A 25,586-nucleotide genomic window follows, 5' to 3' on the forward strand; every position below is an offset into this window, starting at 1 on the left:
GGGCGTTTTGAAGCGAAAGTTGCTACGATAAATTACTAACAGCGCCAACAGACGTTGACCTGCCTTGGTTTTTTTATCTGTGTTACTAATCGATATTTGCAGCGCGCCTTCTGTCAATCGCTGACAGTTTAAGCAACTGACAGTTTGTAAAAGTAATATTGTGGTTAAACTTTCTTAATTATTTCTTTTTTCCTGACAAGAAAAAAACAAAAGAGAATCAGCGAAATCTGTTCAACCGTCATATATTTTTATAAATAACTTTAGTACTAACGTTTAAAAAATTAAAAAATCAACATTTAAACCGCCTGGTTGAATTCCGAGTACCTTCATAGTTCATTTAATAAATAAATAAATAAATAAATAAATTCTATAATAAATTATTGAGAGCCGCGAATTTACTTAAATATTTCCAAAAACAAATACACATGCACACGAATAAAAACATGAATGTGGTGATTCTAAAAGTTCAATAGAATAGCCCGTGTATTTCTAAAAATATGTATTTAACAAAATAAGACTCGGATTGGGGCAATAAAGGTGTGGAATGTGGATATTTAATTTAGTTTATTAAAATTTAATTTGGCTTTTAAATTTAGTACAAAATTTCCACCGCTAAGTAAAATTGGATAGAAGATAATTACTTAAAAGCTCTATTGTTATGGTAACGTAATAAAATTTTAATTTAAGTCGCCGCTACCAAAGAAATAATTATGCCTGATAAGAAAAAACTAAAGGACTCAATTTGACGTTTAATTTTATTTAGTTTGTTATTTTTAACAAAATAAAGTACTATTACAGATTACTCCAATGTGGTAACGATTTACATTTATATCACAAACAAAACAATACATACACATTATAAGCGTACGATGTCGATCTGCACCACCGCTGCTATTCTCGAAATGAAACTCAGAGTGGAGTTATAAAAGTTCCGTTTATTGGTCGAACGTTAGTGATGGTGATGTCACCGTAAAATTGTAAAAACCTTTAGATTGTAATCTATCTCGCGAGATTATAAACTGTCGAAAGATTGTGAACCTCAACGAACTGCTTACAAATTAACGTATTATTATTCGGTAGTTATATGAAATTGTTGGGAAGTAAAATTAATCTGTAATTGACCAAAGAAGTTTGAATGATAACTATGTTAGTGTAGTACAATCTACCGAATAATAATACGCGAGATAGATTACAATCTAACGGTGTTTACAATTTTACGTTAACAGTGACACAAAATAATATAGCGAAGCAAGCTTACGACTAACGTCCGTCCGGCACGGCTGCTTAAATCTATCTGACGCTATACAAATATTAACTTAAGCTAATCCTAAACTACCTATACTATATTTAACAATAATATGTAACAGTAAGTAGTCAGCAACTGCAAACCATGATAGAAAAGCTAGCTACTAAACAACCAATGCTGGTCAATCGCTCTAGGCCACTAATGCTTCACGACAACGCTAGACCACACAGCGCACAACAGACTTCCACCAAATTAGAGGAGCTTCAATTGAAATGTCTAAAACATCCACCGTACTCCCAGGACCTTGCTCCAACAGATCACCATTTCTTTCGAAATCTGGATAACTTCTTGCATGGTAAAAACAACTCTGATCGGTCAGGCGAAACCGCCTTCAAAGATATGTTTGATTCCCGGCCGAAAAGTTGTTTAGTAAAGGGTTCAATGGACCTATGAGATGGCAAAAGCGCATAGATAGCAATGGTACATACTTTGATTAATTAAATATATTCTATCTAAAAAAAATACTTTTTGTTCCTCCCATACAAAATGCCAATTTCATATGTAAGGACCTAATAGATTATCATATTTACAAAAAGACTATTTCTTACAGTATGAAGCAATCCTTTTGTCAGTTCACTCAACGGACAATTAAAAACGTTTAAATATAATCATTAATTATTTTCACACATTGTGCCTTTGCCCTTTTCGAGAGGTTAATTTTCACTGAGGGTACGAATTGTAACGGCGTAATAGTAATTTATTATGATCATTTCACGTCTTTGAAAGGTGAGGGTTTTTCATCCGAAGGGTTTACACAAATTATTTTTTTAAATAATCTTACCCGACTCTTTTAATAGTCAGGTAAGCTTCATGCTATAAGGAAATCCCTCGTCGTAATATAAAAGACTCCATTAATAATAGACTCCACTATTATCTTTGGGTCACTGGAGACTATTTCGTTTGAATTTTTGCTTAATATACAATTCCACAGTTTTAACCGTAGTTTTCATCTTCTCAGCATTAATACAATTCTTCAGAGAGAAACAAAAGAGTGCTTTAGTTAATTTATATGTTAAAGATATAAGACTGATTTATATGTTAAAGGCGATAAAAAAATTGTATTGTAAAATATTGATCTAAGTTCTAAGCATATCGATTTAGGTCATATCGATTTTGACGTGACAACATCTAATATGAACGCCGGCTAAACGGGCGAAAAAGGACGACTCATTATCCCGTTGCGCTCATTGTCCCGTTGCGCTCATTGTCCCGTTACGCTCATTGTACGCTTGCGCCGTATCTATCTCTATTCCAAACGATTGGCCTAGGCGTCTGAAGATTCACTCCTTCTTTGTATCCATTTCAATAAAAATGATTCAATTTTACTCAAAAGTATGCAAACATTTCATCAATGTTTTGTCATTGTCACGTCTGTCGGTCACTGTAAACTATCATCCTTAAACCGACTTTACAGATAACTATTTTGTCCCAAATATGTATGGGCTGTTCTAAATTCCGTTTTTATATTTTTTGTTAGTACTAAGATGATTCATCTTCGAATGCTTCTGACTCACCTCAATGAATAGGTATTACATACACGGAAAGTTACTTACGTGTGTAAAATTTGTTTTTCATTAAAGCGTGAAGCCTCGTATTCATAGTAAACATTTGTTTAACTACAATCTTGAATCAACGTTTTGCGTAGTTGCTGTCAACATGTTGCTGGCAACTCTGCGTGTTGCAGAGTTGACAACGGCATGTTGACGAGTTGTCGCAAGCGGCAACAACTGTTGACGTGTATGGACGTGTTTGCGACCGTTTATAAACATGGCAGTAGCTTGAAGCAATAATAAAAAAACGTGTATGTACTTATGTACACGCGTTAGAAGTTATATAGGGTATTTCAACAAGAAGTTTGTTTTTCAATTGTGGCAACACCGAGAACGTGATAGTTTTGACATTTAGTTTTTGGCGGTATTCGTAGCAGGTGCTTTGGCAATTATTACAATGAATTCAATTTCGCTCGAAAATCGCATTAAAATAATTCAAATCCACTATAAAAATGGTGGTTCTGTTAAAGTTACATTTCGTAAAATTCGTGATATTTTCGGCCAGCATAATCGTCCTTCTGAGACCGCTGTTAAGAATTTGGTCGCGAAATTTGAGTCGACAGGCTCGGTACAAAATGTGCCAACACCAACACGTGTTCGACCGGGTCGTTCAACAGAAAACATCGCCGCCGTGAGCCACAGTGTTGAAGAAGATCAAAATTTGTCAATTTCACGACGTTCTCAACAATTGGGGTTATCCAAAAGCACAACATGGCGAATTTTGCGAAAGGATTTGGCTTTGAAGCCTTACAAGATTCAACTGGTGCAGGAATTAAAGCTGATCGACCATTCAAATCGCCGCAGATTCGCTCAGTTCATTCAGGAACAACCTGCTGGTTTTTCTGAAAAAATCATTTTTTCAGACGAAGCCCATTTTCATTTGTCAGGGTACGTCAACAAGCAAAATTGTCGCATTTGGGCTTCTGAAAATCCTATAGCAATTATTGAGAAGGCTTTGCATACTCAACGTGTTACTGTGTGTCGCACTATGTGGTCTGGAGGCGTGATTGGGCCGTTTTTTTTCGAAGATGAGGCTGGAAATGCGGTAACAGTCAATGGATCACGGTATCGCGAGATGTTAACCACTAAATTTTGGCCTATTATTGATGACATGGATATCACTGAAATGTGGTTTCAACAGGACGGTGCCACATGTCACACAGTCAATGAAACGATCAATTTATTGCAAACCAAATTTCAAGAGCGCATAATTTCGCGAAATTCAGCTGTTAAGTGGCCAGCCAGATCGTGTGATTTAACACCACTGGATTATTTTTTGTGGGGCTATGTTAAAGACAGAGTCTATACGGAGCCAATCGAATCGATTGCAGCCTTAAAACTCAAAATGTCATTAACGAAATAGACCCTCCATTTTGCCAAAAAGTGATTAAAAATTTTGATGAAAGAATCAACATCTGTCAGCGTGGTCGTGGTGGACATTTGCCAGATATCATTTTTCATTCATAATTGCCAAACTTTTCTCTTTGTAATACAATAAAAATGTTATTCATTTTCCTCTAAATTCTTTGTTTCTTTGGCGTAACAAGATAAAAGACTTTTCAAAAATTTTATTCTACGTTTCTAGATAAAACTACACTAATACAAAAACTACTCTCATAATTTTTCCCTAACGCGCCAAAAGAAGTATAACTACAATAATTCAACTAATATAACTGTTTCCATCAAATCATCCTATACATCAGGCACAAAGAACACAACACTACTTCCTCGGGCAACATTTAAACGCAGACTGGCGTGTAGACAACCTACATTGATTTATACAAATTTGTTTTTAACTGTTGCTACACAAATGCTTACCATGAATACGAGGTTTTATAGAGAGTAATCCTTCTATAGCTACTACTATCAATTTTGGGTTAAATAGGTTTACATCTCAGTAATTTCCTTCACAATACAACAATATAATTATTATATAATGGGAAATATCCAGATTCCCAGGATTGAGAATAATAGACTTGGCTGAATTTGTTCATACTTATTATAGTTGTACAAGATTTCATACTAAATGCTTATAACATGTTTATACGAATTTGTATTGTGCACGTGAAGCGACTTAGAAATTTCTGGAACTCCACCACGGAATACGAGATTTCATACATTGAAGTGGAACTAGAATGTAATGAATAACATTTGAGAAAATGTATTTTTATATTTATTTCCGTCTATACAATAAAATATAAATAAAGCGTGTGATACAACCTTTTGGGTCTGGGCCTTAAATTTATGTTTTGTGATCATCTTTTTCTAATAACCAAAGACACTATTTATATTTCGTGTTTTGGAATATTGGAGACTGCTCGTAAGCTGATATCGTTGATAATAAATTCGAAATTCAAAAGGTTTTAGCGATACATTTACGAGCATGCTTTCCATTATATTTTTATTAACATTTTGTGGAATACGTTCCCACTCATCTGCAATGACTCTCTGGTGTTTTATGGAGCAGGTTGCACTGATCTTCCTCCTCTCTTAAGAACATCCCAGACATTGGTGTTGTATAATACATGAATATGTGTCATGACACAATTTATGTTTGATGTTTTGAAATGTTGAAGACTCTGTTCGTAAGCTGATATCGCTGATCATAAAATCAAAATTCAATAGGTTTTAGCGACACATTTACGTTGAATAGGTTTTCTATTACGACTCTAATTGGGCCACATTATGTTACGAAGATTCAACAAATTTAGCACGGTCGGAATTTCTGACTAAAATAAACTCTTTTGCAACAAAACACCTAAGAAAATTTACCTTCCAAGGTCGATTTCAGACAATTAAATTATTTGACGTATACTGTATTTTCATAATCGTGTAAATTAAAACGCGTGTAGTTTTAGTTTTTATTAATTCTTTAAAACCCATGTACACGACCAAACAATAAAAATGACCGGCAATAAAGACAAGAAAACTTTTTTAAATTAATTAGAAACTCTTGCCAAAATCACAGCTTAAATCCTTCTAGACATACTTTCCACAATGATAAAAAATTCAATGGCGATGGCGCTACAAACTTTTTAGGTCTGTTCCTCAGATTTCTGTATCTGTTTCATGATCATTTGGTAATCTAATAGGCAAGTAGGTGATCAGCCATCTGTGCCTGACACACGTAAGGCAAGCCGGTTTCCTCACGATGTTTTCCTTTACGTTCGAGCGAATGTTGTAATGTAAAGGTTGTAGCGCCACTGTTTACGTTTAGTTTTAGTTCAATCAATGAAAAGAGAATCTCAAAGTAAACTAAGGAGAAATACAACAAAGCGAACGCAATGAAATTCAAATACAATCAAAACATTCAAATTCACTTCAGCATTTTCGGGTGTTACGGGGTGGGGTGGGGTTATTTTAAAATTACAAGTGAGCGAGCGGCTTTAGGGAAAATATTGTCTGGTTTAAGCGATAGGGAGATCAGATAGTCAAACAAACCTCTAGTTCTTATTTCAATATACGTGTTCACATATCAATTCTATTTAGCAATCGTGAAGTTCTGTTGATTTTGATACTATGAAGAGTTCTCTGTTAGAAGTTTAAATAACACGATTTATGTATATTTTGAATCTATCTGATCTATTTACAGTGTAAACTTTTTAAAAAGGCATTCGTTATAACGAAAAAATTAGTTAAATTTGTTTGGTTTAACACAAAACCCATACATTAATTCACTCTTTATAACGCAAAATCCATACTCTATTACGAATAAATATTTTCATATTTAGACATCAACAACATACTTAAGTGTAATTGTTTTTATAATCAGCTTACAAAACTAAACTTTTGAGGTGCCGAAATTGATAAGAAAGACACCTGAGGTCATAAACAGCTGTTTCGCCTTTGTTATTGTTTGCATTAACAACGTGTGCCATTATTCTTAAATTACATTTCCTGTCATAGCAAAACATGTCAGGCAATATTAACAGAATATGTGTTTAGAATAATTTACCCATTGATACTAATAAAATTAGAAATTATCGTAATAGGTTAAATTTGTTTTTTTCATCTCTTCTCTCCTTATAACGACCACTCTCTATAACGAAATAAAAATGGTAGTTCATAAGTGTTTTATGTTTATTTTTAATTCTAATAGGCAAGTAGGTGATCAGCCTCCTGTGCCTGACACACGCCGTTGACTTTTTGGGTCTAAGACATGTCGGTTTCCACACGATGTTTTCCTTCACCGTTCGAGCAAATGTTAAATGCGCACATAGAAAGAAATTCCATTGGTGCACAGCCGGGGTCGAACCTACGACCTCAGGTATGAGAGTCGCACGCTGAAGCCACTAGGCCAACACGGCTCATATACAACTATAATATATACATAACTAGATTAATAATAATAATAATACATACAAATACATACATACATACATACATACAAATATACATAATAATAATTAATTACTTTAAAGACACAGAGGTTTGACTAAGCGGAATAGTCCAGTCAGTCAAGACAATTAATTCATTATAATTCCAAAAGTTTTCAAATTTTGATGTAAGGTCGGGAGTGGTATTAAAACAAACTATAAAATTTTGCAACCTGCTCTGCGGTCCGGAACATTGTTAAAAATAAGTTTTGGTCGTGAAAAAAATTCCAAAAGTTCTGCAAACTTGGGGAAGTTTTCGATATAATATTTCATATCACGTATAAAATTTGCAACCAACCTAAGTGTACGGAACATTTTTTGTTATTAAAAATTAATGTTTTTCTTTATTAAACTGAAGGAAAACGTTCCAAAAGTTCTGCAAATTTGACAGATATATCGAAAATAAAATAAATAAGAAAAAATGTTCCGTACACTTAGGTTGGTTGCAAATTTTATACGTGATATGAAATATTATATCGAAAACTTCCCCAAGTTTGCAGAACTTTTGGAATTTTTTTCACGACCATACAGCAAAAATTAATTTAATTGCAATTTTAACAATGTTCCGGACTGCGGACAAGGTTGCAAAATGAGATTTATTGTCGTCCCAATGTACCATTCACTTGACCGAAGTTTGAAAACTTTTGGAATTATTATCAAATTTTCGATTTCGAATGTCTATAATGACTGGTCTAGAAACTGTAACCGCATAATCAAGCGTCTTTGTCATATAGTATTAATTAGTAATAATTAACGCTACCTAAGACATGCCAGTTCCTTACGATATCACAGCGCAATGGGATTTATACACTAACACTCCTCAATGTATGCCTTTATAGCGTGGAAGAATTTAGACCAGTGCTTCTTATCTATGCCATGCCCCACCTTAGCCTTTCTAAGATTCTTATGCCCCACCTGATAATCTTAATATATATATAAATTACGTGTCACGTTGTTTGTCCGCGATGGACTCCTAAACTACCGAACCGATATCAATCAAATTTGCACACCGTGTGTAGTTTGATCCAACTTAAAAGATAGGATAGCTTACATCTAAATTTATACCCGCAATATTATTTCATTGCAAAATATTTGTTTATTATTTGATAGTCACAATTCTAACAGATGGCGCTGTGTTTTAAGTACCAACGATTCTCATAAGCTACAATTTAATGTCATTACCACCAAAAAAGCATGGTGATCCCCATGGCTGGTGTTCTCCTACCGTTTCCCTTGAATAGTTTGCTACTATGTAATATAACAAAATCCTTAACCACAGCAAAGCTTGGCCGATCTGCTAGTTTTTAATATAATAATATTAAACAAGTTTAGAAAGTTAAATGATACATTTTAGGAAGAAATTACTAGGAAATTGTTAACGAAATACAGTAAGTACATTTTCAAAACATCTAATGTACTAGTTAGCTACTATTTATATATATTCATTTTGACTCAATTAACCCTTGGATTTTCGTTTTTACATATCATTGTTTATTTGTTTGTTTTTTCTTTAGATTTTACTTTATTTATTTATAGGTAGTGGTATATGTCATTTTGAGTTTAGATTTTTGTTAATTATTTATGCCCTTCTTGTACTTCACCCTCTGTAAGTGTTTCTTTTTTATTGTTCCATACTAGGGTTGCCTGGAAGAAATCGCTTGTTAGCTATAAGGCCGCCCGTTGCCTAATAACTTATGTAACCTGCTTTTTTATCTGTATGTTTTTGTATAAGGTAACGAAGTGTAAATAACTATTATATTTATGTTAAACCGAAATTCAAATCCCAAATAATTTTAATGAACATTCGAATAGCCCCTTTAACAATCTATAATTGCCCCCCTGTGGGGCGTGGGCCCCACGTTGGGAAGCACTAATTTTGACCATAACTTTTGACAATAATTATAAATAACTAAACTGTTATTATTATGACATTTACATGGCTATTTTTAGATTGTGCGTTTTTTTTATAATTAATCAATCTGCAACCACTTTCTTTGCAAATAAACGATTTATTATTATAATATTAATACGTCGAAATGTCTTCTTTACAAGTTTTAAGTCTGATAAAAATAGCAAACAATGTAAAACGTATGTAATATTGTAATGCAAATGGCGACCTACTCACGTTTCGTTAGACGTAAATAATAGGATATCGGAAACTTCAGAAGAAATATATAAGCTCCCATCGACCTAGTTTGGATTCATTGTATCTAGCCGGAACTGGAGCGTTTAACGATAAAGTCCGGAAATCCATTTCAAAGCGATATCCGGTGTCAGTCTGCAGGGTCATCTTTGCTAGGAATAGAATTAATGTATCTTTATATTTATAAATCTTGTTGCGTGTGTAGTTGTGTTGTAATCTATATATATAAAAATGAAACCCGTTTTCCGTTGTCACGACATAACATGAAAACGGCTTGACCGATTTGTCTGATTCTTTTTTTATAATATTCCTTGAAGTACGAGGATGGTTCTTAGAGAAAAATTAAAAAAAATAAGTGAATAAGTCTAAAAACAACACTTTTCTATATTCCCATACAAAATATTCGTAATAATATTTAAAGGCAATTTGAACTTTAATACCATATCATAAAGTTCAAGTGTTAGTGGAGGGGTTCCGGGAAGGTAAATTTTTATTTTTTTACATAATGTATTTGTTGTATTATCAACTTTCTTTTTTTATCTTACTAGCTAGACCGGGGTCCCGAACAGCAGAATAAGTACTAAAAAAAAATAAAGAAACTACTGTTAGGCGGTACGATGTTCGCCAGGCCAGCTAGTATTTAATATTTTCTGTCGTTCTGGAAGCTTTGCCGGCGAGTCGCTGGCACAGGTCGTTGATATTTGATGCGGACAAGGCTACGCTGTTACCGTATTCTGCCTCGGGGTATTCTGGTGCTGCTGTGGGGTTTTAGTGGCTATGCACTGTAGTAAGTCCCACATAACCATAAGGCAGTCGGCAGGGTCGGTACGCGAAACATTTCCCCGCAAAAAAAATTGTGTCACGCCACTCATGATATTATATATTACACTCTCTGAACGCACATAGATATATAATTTAGGCTCCTCTTGTTTGCAGCTTTCCTCAGGCTCCAATATGTTACAAAAATATTACTTCTATTTTAAACTCAAGTTCACCAGTAAGAATATTTATACTCAGGTAGGTAATAGCATATAATATAAAGTGTTCATAGGTCTGTGTCTATTGCGTAACAAATCCAACGATCGACTTTTGCGGCGAGTATAAAATAATAAGTGGGTGGCGGGATCAGCTGTCACTCGTACAATGAAACAATATTATGAACGATAAAGGTGAAGTATAGAAACAGTTTTCATACTTCTCTTTTCTATATGAAAATAACATCGTTACTTTGGTAACAAGGGCACTCGATTCGTGTTATTTAATAAGACTCTGAGCTAAAGACTAAAGTTCAGAATCGAGACTTAGCCCTAAATATAACTTTCATATTCTTTGATTTTGCGAGTTCTCATAATCGTATTACAATCCTTTTGACGTTTAAATATTATTTCTGTTCTCTGAATGTGTAACTTCCCATCCGAATTGTTTTAAAACTTTTAAAGCGAACATGTTTTTTTTTATAACTCTCTGAAAATGTTAATGAAATTGCGCGTTTCATTTTATTTTAGTCCGCGTAGGTACTTTGATTAGAGATGTTGTCGAATCACAATAATTTTGTTTTAAATTCTCCCAATTCTTAAGAAATGTCAACATCAAGTTTTCAGCGTGTTTTTTTCTTCTTATTTTCGTTATCTACCCTAAAGCTATTAAGAGCATGTGTACGTTCATAACGATTTTTCATTCAAAAACTAAGCGATTTCAAAAATTAACATATATTTATTACCAAGATATTTCAAACAATAATTGTCCAACAAGAAATTGAGACAGACAAACGTTTAAGTCAGCAATGAGGACTTTCTATCGCTATAATTTTATTTATTATTTTACCGTCGGTAAATTAAATTTGGATTTTTTTAAATTCCTTCACTAAAACCATTATCTAAAAGAAAATCGAACGGAGCGTTTATGAAATGCTATTCAAGCGTAAACAATTGCTGTAAACAGGCTTCAAACGTTAATAATTAGCCTAACACAATACAAATAGCTTTAATAATAATTATAATGCTGTTTTAAAAAATACTGTAGAAAGTAATTTGGATTATATAATTTTCTTAAGAAGACCGTCAACGCTCTCGCGAACCTTCCGGCGTTGTAAATGTCCGTGGGCAATATAGACATCAGCGAGCCTCCTGCCCGTTTGATAAAAACAGTTTTCATTCTTTTTAATAAAACCTTTAGTTTATTGGACTAAACATACAATCAAATACAATACATCTTATTTTAAAGCAACTGTTCGTAGCAATAACACTATTTCTACTGTAAAATTTAACTGCTGACAGAAAGATGTAGGAAATTATGGTAATTTTTCTTGCGGCAACGTCATTTTAGCAAGTACATAAATAACAAAATTCGTATTTAAGCTCTAGTTTTCGCATAAATTCCCCAAATTACTTTCAAAACTTTTAACAACATTTTCTGTCCATTGTAAAATGATAATACATTTTTATTAAAGAAATATCTACCGTAGCTGTTACCTAGTTTAATAAATAGACTAGACTAATTATTTGTTCGAGACAGCTGCCAGCTCTTCGGTCTCCTGTGATGTCGACTAACCTTCTTGATATTTCCTTAAACAGCCTTATAGCGTTAGGACCCCACGGACCAAGGGTCTGGACACCGAATGGGTTAAAATCATATTCGGAGCCTATATTTGCAGACTTTAGTCCTGTACTTGCAGGCTTTAGCATATGGTTCTCCCCAATATAGGGATACATTAATAATATATATTAAACAGTCCGAGTACTGCATAACTTTGTTTGAACAACTAATTTTATTGACGTACCCGTAATTGCTTTATTTGTAATGCCTACAGGTATATTGAGGGCCATGTGAGGATGCTACGTATTATGAAAATACCGCATTTGTTTGGCCATTTTACGGACTTTTTTGAATAGCTGTATATTTTATCAGTGACAGTATTTAAACCATACACAAAAATTGAAATACTGGGGCTGCTGGGGGCCTGGGGGGTTGATAAGTTTACTTACATTCCAAGATGTGAATTTGCAAGTAAAATTATCTATATCTACCTATCTAAAGATAAAAGAAGATAAATATAACTATTTTTATTTGAATCCTGAAGATGTGCTCTTTAGACGGGCGAAATTTCTCGTATTGTATTGTAGTAAGTGTTTGCTTACTAGCTTAAACAATGTCCCAGAGTCTTCCAATGGAATGAAGTCATCAAATAAGATCCACATCCTATAGAAGTGAAATTACAAGACTGCTTACCCTAACATTAGAATCAATTACTGCTTGTGTGATAACAGATTCATTGATTACGAGACAATTTTCATCCTAATCATTAATTGCTAATTAAATCTAATCTCCATATTATCTACTTGTAAGGCATTATGACCATTATTACCTATAATTGTCATACTATAAATCGGGCAGTCGGTAACTTCTACTAGCTTTTTTCCTTTTTGTTAATGGAATTTTGCTTTTTCTTTTTGTCTTCTTCCCGCGTCTAGCGCAAGGACGTCTCCTGCGAGACTCGAACCTCAGCTTGAGCCGTTGTCGGATATTCAATCGCCTGAAGGGTAGGACGGAAGCTCACTGAAGTGAGGGAAGTACGAAGTAACCGCGCTTTCCCTGGTGAAGGCGGATTTTTATCCTAATATAATTTTATTTATTTATTTGTTTCGTAATCCTACAGCTAACATAAATTATATACATATAACAAACAGATACACTGAAAATATAGCCATAGATGTAACACATTAAACTACAAAAAGGTTCAAAAATTTACAAAAGGAAACAAACAAATAAAAATTATTCAATACATTTAACTAAGTGGTACCTAATTTGGCTGTGTTGTGTGATGGTGTAAAAGTGAGGGTAAGTACGTGAAGGTGTGTGCATAGGGGTATGCTCATGATGCAGGTCATTTTGCGCTATGGATATTCTTAATACTCCTTTTCCATATTCCGCGATAGCTTAAACAAATCAAGGCTTAAATATTGGTTGTATGTCCGGGCTGCGCGATACAAAACTGAGTTTTTGCATAGTTAATTTTGCTTTGTGGCGCGAGCGGCTGTGGTTCAAAGCCTCCAGGAACTATAGCGAAGGTACAAGTTAGATTCCTTTAGACAGCTTACGTGGAGACAGGTCCAATAAGAAAGGCGGAATGAGGTGTATTTTTTTTTTTCAGATGCGTGAACTTCGTCATGAGAATCTGACGCCCTTCGTAGGAGTATGCGTGGAGTCAGTCAGTGCCTGCATCGTCACGGCGTATTGCTCACGCGGTTCCCTATCCACGGTCTTAGCTGATCGGGATCTGCATTTGGATGACATGTTCGTGGCCAGTTTGGTCGCAGACCTCTTGCGGGGCCTCACGTATCTACATGACTCTGCTCTTGGTTCCCATGGCAACTTGACATCCAGCAACTGCCTCGTTGACCGGCGTTGGGTGCTACAAATATCTGATTATGGATTGCATACGTTAAAAAGTAAGTCAATCAAGTAATGACATTTTTGATTTGACATATTTTATTTTATTTTTGCTCTCAAACATCACACATTACATCGAGAACAATTAGATACCTATAAAAATATGTTTTATATGTGTAAAATGACATAAAAACTTATGAACAGCTATAAACAGATGCATGGCAACTTTCTCACAATCGAGTAGACCGCGATATCCCAGCACACAACTCACGAAAATGTCAACATCTTCATAATTAGTGTCATAGTTAGCTTAAACGCGAAATCAATCGTGAATCATGTCGCACGGGGGACGAATTCTTTAAAAAATATCGACAGGAAATAGGGGCTGTAAATAAAATAACAAATCAATTGATTTGCGTTTTAAAATATTATATAATGAATCTAGTTCGAAAAGTGAGTTACAGAATCGCAAGGCAGTACTTGACCACTCTATTTACAGGTGGCTGCGCCGATACAGAAGACGCATTGCGTATGGAACGACGAATGTTGTGGCGAGCACCAGAACTTCTACGGGATCCGAACCCACCACCTCGAGGCACTCAGAAAGGGGACGTCTATTCTTTTGGGATTATATTGTATGAGATCCTGGGCAGGAATGGGCCTTGGGGCGACACAAACTTGACCAACACCGGTGAGTCAAAGTCAAATATTTATTGCATTCCTTATGTTATTTGACAGGTGAAATGTTATAATTTTGTTACAATAACAAAGAAAGAAAGAAAGATTCGAATTCGTCCAGCCGTCTACGAGTTTTACGTTTAGTAACATATTTTGAGATTCATTTTTATTTTCATAGATTTTATGTAAATCTATGATTAAAAGATAATTCCTCCTTGGTGCAATGGTGTTAGCTTATTCTAAGTATTGTCTAAGGAAATAAAATTTACTGTGTTACTTATTCAAATGTATGGTAATTTCATAACTACAAACTTAATATGAAATATAATCTGTAATTTTAATTAAATAGATATTATAGAAAGACAATGTTTAAAGAGACTAATTAATGTTATGTCTGTAGAAAATAAATTTACAACCTACAGATAAATTAGTATCTGCTATTATTAGAACAACAACTTGTTGACTGTTTAAACACTTTTGTTGTCTGTGGTACGGTTGACTGATCTGGTATTAGTCTTAAGTTAGGCTAGATAACTCTTTGTGCAGAGACAATTTATAGAAAAAACAGCATACAGAGAAGACTTTCTTTAAAAAGTATTTTATAAAGACGTACAATAAGAACATAACTAACACGAAAGAGACTTTATTATAGACTATATCTTCTTTGCTTTGTATTTTCCATGGAATGGCGAAACACCTGGTCCCGGAGGCTGCTCCATTAATTACAATTTATCCATTACTTGTTTATAAACGGAGAGCCTACACGATTCCCAATTTAAAAAAAAATCATACTCTGGGTTTCATACCAACAAACATATATTAACTATATCCTGTATATAATTGAAATAATTGTTTTAATACAATTATTTCACAATCGTTGTTTGTAATTCTTGCTAGAAATTAGAGAGACTCACGGCCATGTGAATACCTTTTCAGAATCCCTATTAAATGCGCCAAAACTTGTAAAACAGGGTCAGGTTCGGTAGAGTATTTTTTTTTTCAATGCTTATGATTTGAAAAAAAAAATTATATCGTATAACTTAATATTGTCTTCAATACACTCAATAAACAACTATAAATAGTATGTCTAACGCAAGAACTCATCAGTACCAATCTAGTGGATATAATGAAAAATATACAGAATGTAGATATTTTCGAATTTTAATAAGAATTAGTAAAAAAAGTCAATTTTCATATAAAAACGCAAAATAAATTATAACTCTGCAGGGATTGAGATTAGAGACCTCCCGTAGAACAATTTTTTGTATATATAATAAAAAAATTGTTGAATCGCATCACCACAAAATCTTACCAAAAATCGGTCCCAGTTCTTAAATAAAGTACCAAGAACTGACGAACGTATTTAATCGCCTATTAATAGTTAATATTACAATATACTTCGGAACCTACAATCTTTACACCATGCACATAAACTTAACGGGTTGGGTTATATGTAATAAAACAAATATTTTATTACAAGGTGCGTGGACATCCCGTAATTTTTTTATTTAGATTGATGTGGCTTAAAGGTTTATGTGGAGAAAAGGTTCCATTTAAGACAATCTAGTGGCTATAAACAGAATTGAACTGCGAATGGAATTTAACCAAATTACTTGCAAAGCAAAGATTTCTTTATTTTTATTTTATTTACTTTTTAAGGCGTGGGCGAGTATTTAGGTAAATGTTCTTCTTGACTTTATGAAAGTTACTATGACATTTGCATGCCTATTCATATATGGAACGTTCGGATTTTTATAAATAATCGATCTCTTCGAATCGAATCAATTATCTAAATTAATCACAATGCACAAGTAACAAAAGAATCCAGAGTTTTTATTAATTAAAGTTAAATTTTTTGGCACAGTCAAGTAAATTCTGCCGCAGTTAAGTGTCATTAGTAGTTACTTTTATTTTTTATAGAGCAGGGGGGGTAGGGCTCATCCGATGTTAAGAGCTACCGCCGCCCATGGACACTATCATGCCAGAGGGCTCGCAATTGCGTCGCCGGTATTTAAGAATTGGTGCGCTTGAAGGACCCTAAGTCGAATTGGTTCAGAAATACTTCAGTGGGCAGCTGGTTCCACATAGTGGTGGTGCGCGGAAAAAACTGCTTTGAGAAACGCTCAGTTGTGGAAAGACGGACGTCGATGTGATACGGATGGTATTTTGTATTCTGCCTCGACGTCCGATGATGAAACTTAGCTGCAGATATTATTCCGAACAACTCATCTGAACACTCTCCATGGTTATTGTTTTAATTTAAATAATAAATAAGCGCGTATCGTATGTTATTAAATACAATAATAAGATTAAACAACATGTTAAAAAGTTATAGTTCAATATTAATACAAGTTTATTCATTAAGAAAGTAGGCCGAAGTCAAATCAAGAATTCGTTTATATGAAATAAGCCCACAGGACCTGCTATGCAAATTCTTAAAATAAAAGAAGAAAAATATTTACACTAAAGCGTCTCTAATAACGGACAATTAGCATTTATTATAAAAGCTTAGATTTTTTTAAATAAAATTGCAAGAAAAATATAATCGGTCTTACTAATAAAGATTTATGCACATTGTATAAGCCTGTTATAAGAAAAATGTTACTAATAATTCCTGAATTGACAAGTTTGATGTATTCGGCTGTTATAACAAGTGTCTGGTTTGTATGAAGACTTGTACAATGCTTATACAACGCAGAGGCCTAGTTTAACGGGTGTATAAGACAAAAATTGCGTAATTTTATCTGATTTCGCGTTTGTCAGCATTTTTTGACTGTTTAGTTCAAGGAAAGATTTAAGTTAGTAGGTATTTGTGTTTGTTGAAAATAGATTTTATAGATCAAATGGAAGATTTAGATAATATTGATATGCAGCTAATACATACGATTTGCCGCCTCCAAGGAAAGTCTAAACATACCAAACTCGGTGCAATCCGTTATTACTTTCGCATGGCGATTTCAAAACAAAATACCGCTTTTCAAAGAAGTATGTTATGAAGATCTGTGACATAGTGCGAGTTGATGTCGAAAAGAGTAATAGAGGTGGAGGGTTTTCGATTTAGGTGTCTTCTTCATGGCTTCTCAGTGTCATTAGAAAATGCCAAATTATATATAGTAGCACTGGCAATCCTCCACAATATTGCTATTGATATCAAAGAAGACCTGGATGTTACGTATGATGACACTGAGAATGCTCCAGAAGTACCAAGGCCAACCTAGACGCCCCCAAGCAATCTGGCTGGACAAGCTGCTAGAGCTGCTTTTATTGAAACATATTTTTAAGGCTGTTTTATTTACATAGGTGTAAAGGTTTTACATAGGTACATACTTGAAATAAATAAAAAGTTATATTTCATTTAAAACAGGGGTTTTTTTTTATAAGTATATAATTATTCATTTAATTGCTGCTGTAACAATTTGAGCCTTAGAAGATGCTCCTGTCTAGCCCTTTCGTGAGCTTCGGCAAGTTGCTTCTGTTTGACCTCATGTGTTTCAGCCATCTGCCTTAGTTTTGTTTCGTGCTCTTCCTACAAACACTGGAACACTACCGTGTTGCGGAGTTTGGCACTTTCCACTATTAGAGATGATCTAAAAAATTTAAGTATGATCGTTGAGGGGTTTTGAATGAAATAGTCCTTTCTCTATCACATTGATACTATCCTCTTCTAACTTTTGTACTGCAGAACGCGGCTTTTTATGTAAAATTCTAGTCCTCTTTGTCTGAGGTTTTGGAGTTTCTATTAGCTGCAAATAATAAAATGTTATTAGTATATTAAGTAAATGTGTATATAATTGTGTTGGTTCATAAAATAAATACAACTTACATTAGAATTATGAGTTGTATCAGAATTATTAAATCAAACGTCAATCAAACACGGCGGGTTGCCAGGGTAACAATAAATAAGGGTCGTTTTGTTATTCAACCAATACACATCGATTATTGGTCAAAGAGGTGTTTATGCCCTGTACAAGCTCTATTAACTGAATTACTATCACCTTGTTATAACGCATGTATAGTAATTTTTTATTAGTAAGACCGATAATCTACAAGCACAAAGATCCTCTGTGTTTACCTTCTGTGTACGTAATTTGTTGTGTTGCGTAATTTTAGAGATGGAGCACGTGTTCTATTTAAATGTAAATCATTTACCGTAAAAGGCGAAAGAGATTGATTTTTATATTAGTTGTTACGCTGTCACGTTTACGGTAATTTAACTTCATATTTTGGTGATTTTTTCAAAATGGACGAACGGTCTTTTTATATGTCGGAGCAATGGAGCTGGTAGCTGCCATTGCCATAATATGAATTCGCTTCGGTATGGCGGGCTGTAAGTCACACCGAAAAAGTATAGCATAACACTGCCGCTTCTTCTTTCTTATGGACTATCGGAAAATACTAGAATTTTGTGGAACAAATCATATGACACTAATTAATCCGACGAGTTCGACTAACGCCCACGCTACTGGGCCGCCGGTACCAGCGCTATGACTATCATTTTTATTTTTTTCATTGCGTAATAAAACCCCTGAAGAATACTGGTAGAAATGACCCACCATTTTGTCACTATCTCCCGGCCTAACACTTGGGTTGCTCCATTCTCCGCAAGACTTTAAGTATATAGAAGGCCAACTGTAAGTCTCGTTTGGTTTCCAATTTATTATACGCCACCATCCCTAAGACAAATAATGTTGGGTACATCAAAGGATAGTAGGGATAGACGCCATACAGTCTGTAATATATACGTAGTATGTTTATGAACGTAGCACAATCTACGCCGCGGCGATTAATCTCCTAGCCTAGCTATGTCTGTAGGAGTTATTAATTATGCATACAAGATCATTATCTATTCCATAAATTTCATTTATTGATCGATTTGTGAAATTAACAAAACACGCGGTAGACAGTAATTGATTTAATAATTGCACAGTGGACATCCTCATACTTAATAGACTTCTTCAAATAATTTTATAATATTGCATGTAGTGTTACTATGGAGAGAGTTATTTTTTTTTAATTAAGATACACGTGCTATAAACATACAGCTGTTGAATCGTCATAATTTTGGTTGCTTGGTAGATTTTATTAGTCTGTGTTAAAAAAATGTATCTAAATAGTGCCTTTAATAATTTATTTTGTACTGTTTGTATGTTAGAAATTTTGGTTTTCCATGCTGTACTCCGATACATATAGATATATGAAATGTGGCTTGACTAAATATGACAATTATAAATAAAATGACGTAAAGCGGAAAGCATTTTGATATTGACCAAATATAAGTGATTTTAGTTTATTAATTATGTAATGAAAGTTCCACTTTAAATATGTCAATTCATTTATATTTTTTTTGTTTGTTATAGAAATAATCGGTCGCGTACGACATCCCATTGGAGGCATGCTGTACCGGCCACCACTTAGTGGACTCACTGCTCGTCCTTCAGTAACATCAGTTCTCAAGTCCTGCTGGAGTGAGCGACCCGAGAGACGGCCGGATGTCCGGCTAGTCAAAATGCGACTAAAGGACATGCATGCTGGCATGTAAGTTACACCTATTTGCATAAACTATGTCAAAAGTCAAAAGTCAAAAATCACTTATTCATGTAGGTAACACAATGTACACTTATGAACGTCAAAAAAGAAATATACATTAAATGGTTTTAATTTTACATTTACTGCCAGTTCTCAAATTAAGAGAAGGGAAGAACTGGCAATTAACTCTCCGCCACTATTTAATGAGCAAATAAATAAGAAATTAGAAACAGGAAAATCGTTAAGAATAAACTGTCATACATTTTCTTCTTATAAAAACATAATCTGCCTAATTGAACTCTTCCAACTGAAAGCACTCTTTCTGTTAAATTAGGACCAGCGTGTTGAATAGAGATGAATAAGTACTAATGTAAAACTGTATATTTTGATTCACTTAGTTTTTATGAATAATTGGGTATCATGGTAACAAAAGTTTAATTATAATATTATATCACATCTATTTAAAAACGGTTAAATAACTGAGACCAAACAATTAGTTACACATTACACTCACTCATACATTCACGTGTGTTACGAGTCACTTAATGCTTTTCGTTAAATAAAATTAAAATGAAATTAAATATTAAGTTTGTTATTGAAGAGCTGGGAACCCTGCACACGTTATCAAATGTTTTTAAACTAAAGTTTTTCATATTAAAAATATACGTTAAATTTTATTTAGGAAGACGAATATATTTGACAACATGCTGTCAATGATGGAGAAGTACGCATCGAACTTGGAGGCACTTGTGGCGAATCGAACTGAAGAACTTTTAACAGAGAAGAAGAGGACAGATGATCTTCTCAATAGGATGTTGCCCAGGTAAAGATGATCTAACAGAACCAATTATACTAAGAAGAATATACTAGCAAATAAATAATAATCCAGTGACGCAATGTGGGTATTGGCTTTTGATTGCGTCCGATTGAATTATGTTTTTATAAAAAGTCTTTTTTTAAATATAGAACATGATGAAACAGTCTTTTTTTTTAAAATAGAACATGGGTGAAACGGGTAGATATCTTGTCATTGGTTTAATTAAAATCAAACGACGTAGCACGGTGTGCTTCTAGCCTCTATCTCTTCTCTCTTCTTGTCATATCCAGCCCTATACCTAGAGTTACACAAACAACTAAAGATACTACAACGTAGGTAATTTTTAAAAAAGTTTTTATTGTTCCATTCAAGTTTTATATAGTTTAATTTATCGTGCGATTCTCAATTCGTAAACGTGCCTTCGAAATCTGGTCTACGAATATTTTATTACGCAAATAATAAATAAATTGAAATGTAAAATTTATAATTACGAGAGAGATTTGAAGAGGTTTACTAAGTATGAGGATGTGCAATTATTCTATTGATTAATAATTTATAAATTACCTTCTAAAATTCGAAATATTTGTGTGTTTAGATTAAAGATACACATCAGAATGAGTACAGTAGACTAAATTATGAGGGCTGTCCGATGGCGACGTGCATTTCCTTCGTAATATTAAATTTCCCAAGAAAAACAAAATCATAAAGTTAATTAAACATAATCACTTTTCGACGAAATAGTAATTTCGTTATTCGATAACGAATTTTGATTTTATAAGGCTGCAATCAATTTGTTTGATTCTATAGGGAATATATTCTATATTTTTATATCAAATTATTTTTTTGTTATGAATTACAAAAATAGTTTCTTTTTGAAAAACCCTTTATAACATTTTGGGTTTAATTGAAACAGGTTGGTATAGACTAGACTGAGAAGTGGCTAGTGGCTTCAGCCTGCGACTCTCATCCCTGAGGTCGTAGGTTCGATCCCCAGCTGTGCACCAATGGACTTTCAATGGGCGCATTTAAAATGGTGGAGAATAACATCGTAAGGAACGGTTTCCTTACGATGTTTTCCTTTACAATTACGATGCTTACCTTAGACCCATAAAGTCGACGGCGTGTGTCATGCACAGGATCACCTACTGGCCTATTAGATGGACAAATGATCATGAAATTCAGAAATCTGAGGCCCAGACCTAAAAAGGCACTGGTTTATTTATTTTTTAGATAGTCAACTGAAAAATGGGTAATTTGATGCCACTGTTGTGTCTTCAATAAAATTTTCTAAGTTAGGAGAATTCTCGTAGCTTTAGAGAAAATGAGCTCTTTGTATACAAAAATCAGTGAACGTAAGCCTCATTTATACAGGCTCAACTTTTAATAATGCTTAAACTTAAATTATTCTAGTTTCACATGGAAACAGTTTTAAACATCGCAACTTTTGCTCCAATTGCAATGAGAATAATGTTTTTTCATTCGCTTATATTTTACACTGTAAATAAATATTGCGATGTTAAAGCCAAATGGGTTTGCTAAATAAATACTGTGCAATATTTTTATCATACTAAACGTTACTTCAACAATTTATTACGTGAAATGGCGACCCGCCTCGCAAATTTTATTCCTGCTCTTTGAATATTTTTTAGCAACAAAATTACATTTGCAGGGAATTTGTCAAATGTAGTCCATAATTACGCGTGTACAGTTTATTATATACAACTGATTTATATGCGGCGCAATAATAACTAGGGATTAATACCTTCAAATGTTATATGTTTTTTTAATATTGTTCAACACTAGTACTGTTATTATTAATTACTATTCATATTATGTTATTACAATATATACTCCCGGCGCGTAATGCGTAATCATCTCGAATTACCGCATAATAATACTCGTATTTTAAGCGAATAATTAAAATTGAATACAAATTATAAATTAAATGAGGCTATAATAATAATCCCCAGAGAAAATGTTCACGAAATTTAAATTGTACTGTTTGAGTCAGGGGATTTCTTTTAAATGACTAATATGTGTCACGGATTATTTATATATTTATTTATATTCTTTTTTTCCTATTTTACAGTAACTTAATACTAATACAATAGAAAACTTATTAATATAAAAATTAAACTAAAACATAAAACCTTTTTATAACTAATTTCTGTTTTTTTTTATCAGTGAAACTTTTTGTGGATATGTCCAATGTGTTTATTTTATGTTTTACTTTTATTTTATTTTTACTGTATAGTGATGTATCTGTTTAGTTTCCTTAATAAATAAATAAGTAATTATAAATTATGTTATTCTTGTGAATTCAGCCAGTGTGCAACTAAATATATTCGTCTCAAAACACGTGTAAATGGTGATTCTCTAAGTAAATTTGTACGCGCTCAAGTCACTGCAAGCAATTGCGACCGCTTACCACGCTGCTTGTGGTTATTTGGCACACGCAGCCCCACTCTCCTACATTTATGCATTATATATTCTCCCTCTAAGGACCTTAAAAAATATAATGTGATAGTAAAGTCCCGCCTCTAACTTGTTAGATCTATACTCACTACTGACTTCACTGGCTCATCAAACATACCACATAAACAACTTTTCTTAGTTAACGATTACATACAAAAATCCTAAATGACATTCGCGTAACTCTGATGTCTAACTTTGGATAAGATTTAGTGTCATAATTTATTAAATGGCGACCCGCCTTGCAAATTTTATCCCTTTGAATATTTTTAGCAAGCAACAAAATTAAAAATTCATGGAATTTTTTAAAAAGAAAATTACGTGTGTATAGAGATTATACCCTTTTTTACTACAATACAATTACATTAACTACAATCTGCCCTATACAGTAATTATGGCTAATAAGTTATATTCATATGTTCATTAACAGTCTTAAAGATTGACGACATCAAGGAGGTTGGCTCTCAGTAGATACAGAGAAGCCAGTGCAGGGTGTACTGGAGGAACTAGCCTACGTCCAGAAATGGAACAAATAAAGAGGCTGATGGTGATTCAAACATTTATCTTACTAGGAAACAATAATAAAACCATTTCTGCTAAATAAGGTCGGGGTCAGAAAACTCAACACTGGTTATGGCTAATTAAACTAACTAGCAAAAGAATTATAGGTATTGTAGAACTATTGTAGACCCTAAAGTGAAAGCCGAATATATAATTAATAATTAATCTATGATTATTTAGACAGTGTGGAATAATACCAATCCAAGAATGTTACGGACATATCAACATGACAGCTGGTATTAGAACTAATTATTGTAAACGCGATTTCGTAAACAAACACATTTATTTTCTCTCACAGGTTTCTTCTCAAAAAGTCTGTCTATTGTTTTAATATCTATAGGTGTTAACTGTGTTTCAATGAACTATAAATGAGGTTTAAGTTTAGTTTTAGTTGTTGTTTTATTTCCTTATTTTAGCTTATGTTCCAATATAATTGATTTGTATGTGTATAAAATTTGTGATGTCACAATTTCCTGTATAATTTCATGCATACACGTTGTTTTAGAACTTATAAAGAAATAAAATGATGATATGCTTCAACAGGGCAGTTGCGGAGGCACTCAAACGAGGCGAACCAGTTCAGGCCGAGAGCTACGAATGTGTTACGATATACTTCAGTGATATTGTCGGGTTCACAAGGCTGGCTGCTACTAACACGCCCATGCAGGTAATATTCTTAGTTTTTACCGGACTTCCAAAATGAGTCTTTGACCAGTTGGAATCCTACTAATATTATGAACGCGAAAGTTTGTAAGTATGCATGGATGTTTGTTGCTCTTTCACGTAAAAGCTACTGAATGGGTTTTAATGAAACTTTACAATAATATAGATTATACATCAGAATAACACATAGGCTACCATTTATAAAGATATTGTGTGAATTGTCCAAAATATCATGTAAGTTGGAAAAAATCTACCATCTGCGAGCTGTTGTGGCGTGCGCTGCCAAAACCGCTATAGTTACACATATGTAATGTAGGATGGAAATGTGTATCTTAAATAGTCCTACAAAATACAGGAATACCCGTACAGTATATATCTATATACTATATGTAAGCCCTTCTAGCCAAAATAGTGAACCATAAGTTCAATAAAAATTAATAATTTATTTAAAATGCAAATTGATTCCTAAATGAAAATAGATACTTTTGACGCTTGTGGTTACTTTAAAAAGTAGATAAAATATGCCTTTCACGCTACATCATTTGGACAAATATTAATTTAATCCTGCGCAGTCGAAGTCGCACCAGCCCTGCGATTCTGTAACTCACTTCACGAACTCACATAGCGGTTTTCGCATCGGCGGTCGCTCTCAAATCAGTCGTGAAGCAGTCATTTTATGATTTGGCATTCTGAAAAGGTGGGAGCTTGTACTTTATTGTTTATCAGAATGCCAAATCATAAAATGACTGCTTCACGACTGATTTGAGAGAGACCGCCGATGCGAAAACCGCTGTGTGAGTTCGTGAAGTGAGTTACAGAATCGCAGGGCAGCTAGTTGGATTATATTTGCGTATGATGATCTACTCCAATGTCCAATTAAAAGTGATATCTAATAATTACGACGCAATTGTCTTTTATTGAATGTTATTTTATTTTTCGACGTAGTCATTTATAGCTGAGACGTTCCTTTAACCACGAAAAAAGGTAGAAATCAGTAGGAGCTGGATCCGGTGATATGGATATCACAAATCTGGACTTGTGCGTGTGGTAGTGAGTTCGCCACGCCATTGCTTGCGTATTTTCTCGCGCAACATTTTAGTTTGTC

At 33.8% G+C, this 25,586-nt stretch overlaps 1 protein-coding gene and 1 long non-coding RNA gene across 2 annotated transcripts in view; one reads left to right on the forward strand and one right to left on the reverse strand.

Moving 5' to 3' along the window:
• The window catches only part of LOC125057758 (guanylate cyclase 32E), a 91,981-nt gene that overhangs the window by 47,271 nt on the left and 19,124 nt on the right, over positions 1–25,586 (forward strand). Inside the window, exons 13-17 of the mRNA XM_047661632.1 lie at positions 13,526–13,823; positions 14,264–14,455; positions 19,800–19,977; positions 20,651–20,791; positions 24,362–24,485. Of these exons, the coding sequence (XP_047517588.1) occupies positions 13,526–13,823; positions 14,264–14,455; positions 19,800–19,977; positions 20,651–20,791; positions 24,362–24,485 (933 nt within the window). The remainder of the gene's footprint in view (positions 1–13,525; positions 13,824–14,263; positions 14,456–19,799; positions 19,978–20,650; positions 20,792–24,361; positions 24,486–25,586) is intronic.
• On the reverse strand, positions 17,820–18,424 carry LOC125057762. Its single transcript, XR_007118259.1, has 2 exons — positions 18,266–18,424; positions 17,820–18,185 (listed from the first exon to the last, which is right to left on the reverse strand). It is a non-coding gene; the product is annotated as an uncharacterized LOC125057762 (long non-coding RNA).

The sequence above is a fragment of the Pieris napi genome, chromosome 17 (genome assembly GCF_905475465.1).
Source record: "Pieris napi chromosome 17, ilPieNapi1.2, whole genome shotgun sequence".
NCBI lineage: Eukaryota > Metazoa > Arthropoda > Insecta > Lepidoptera > Pieridae > Pieris > Pieris napi.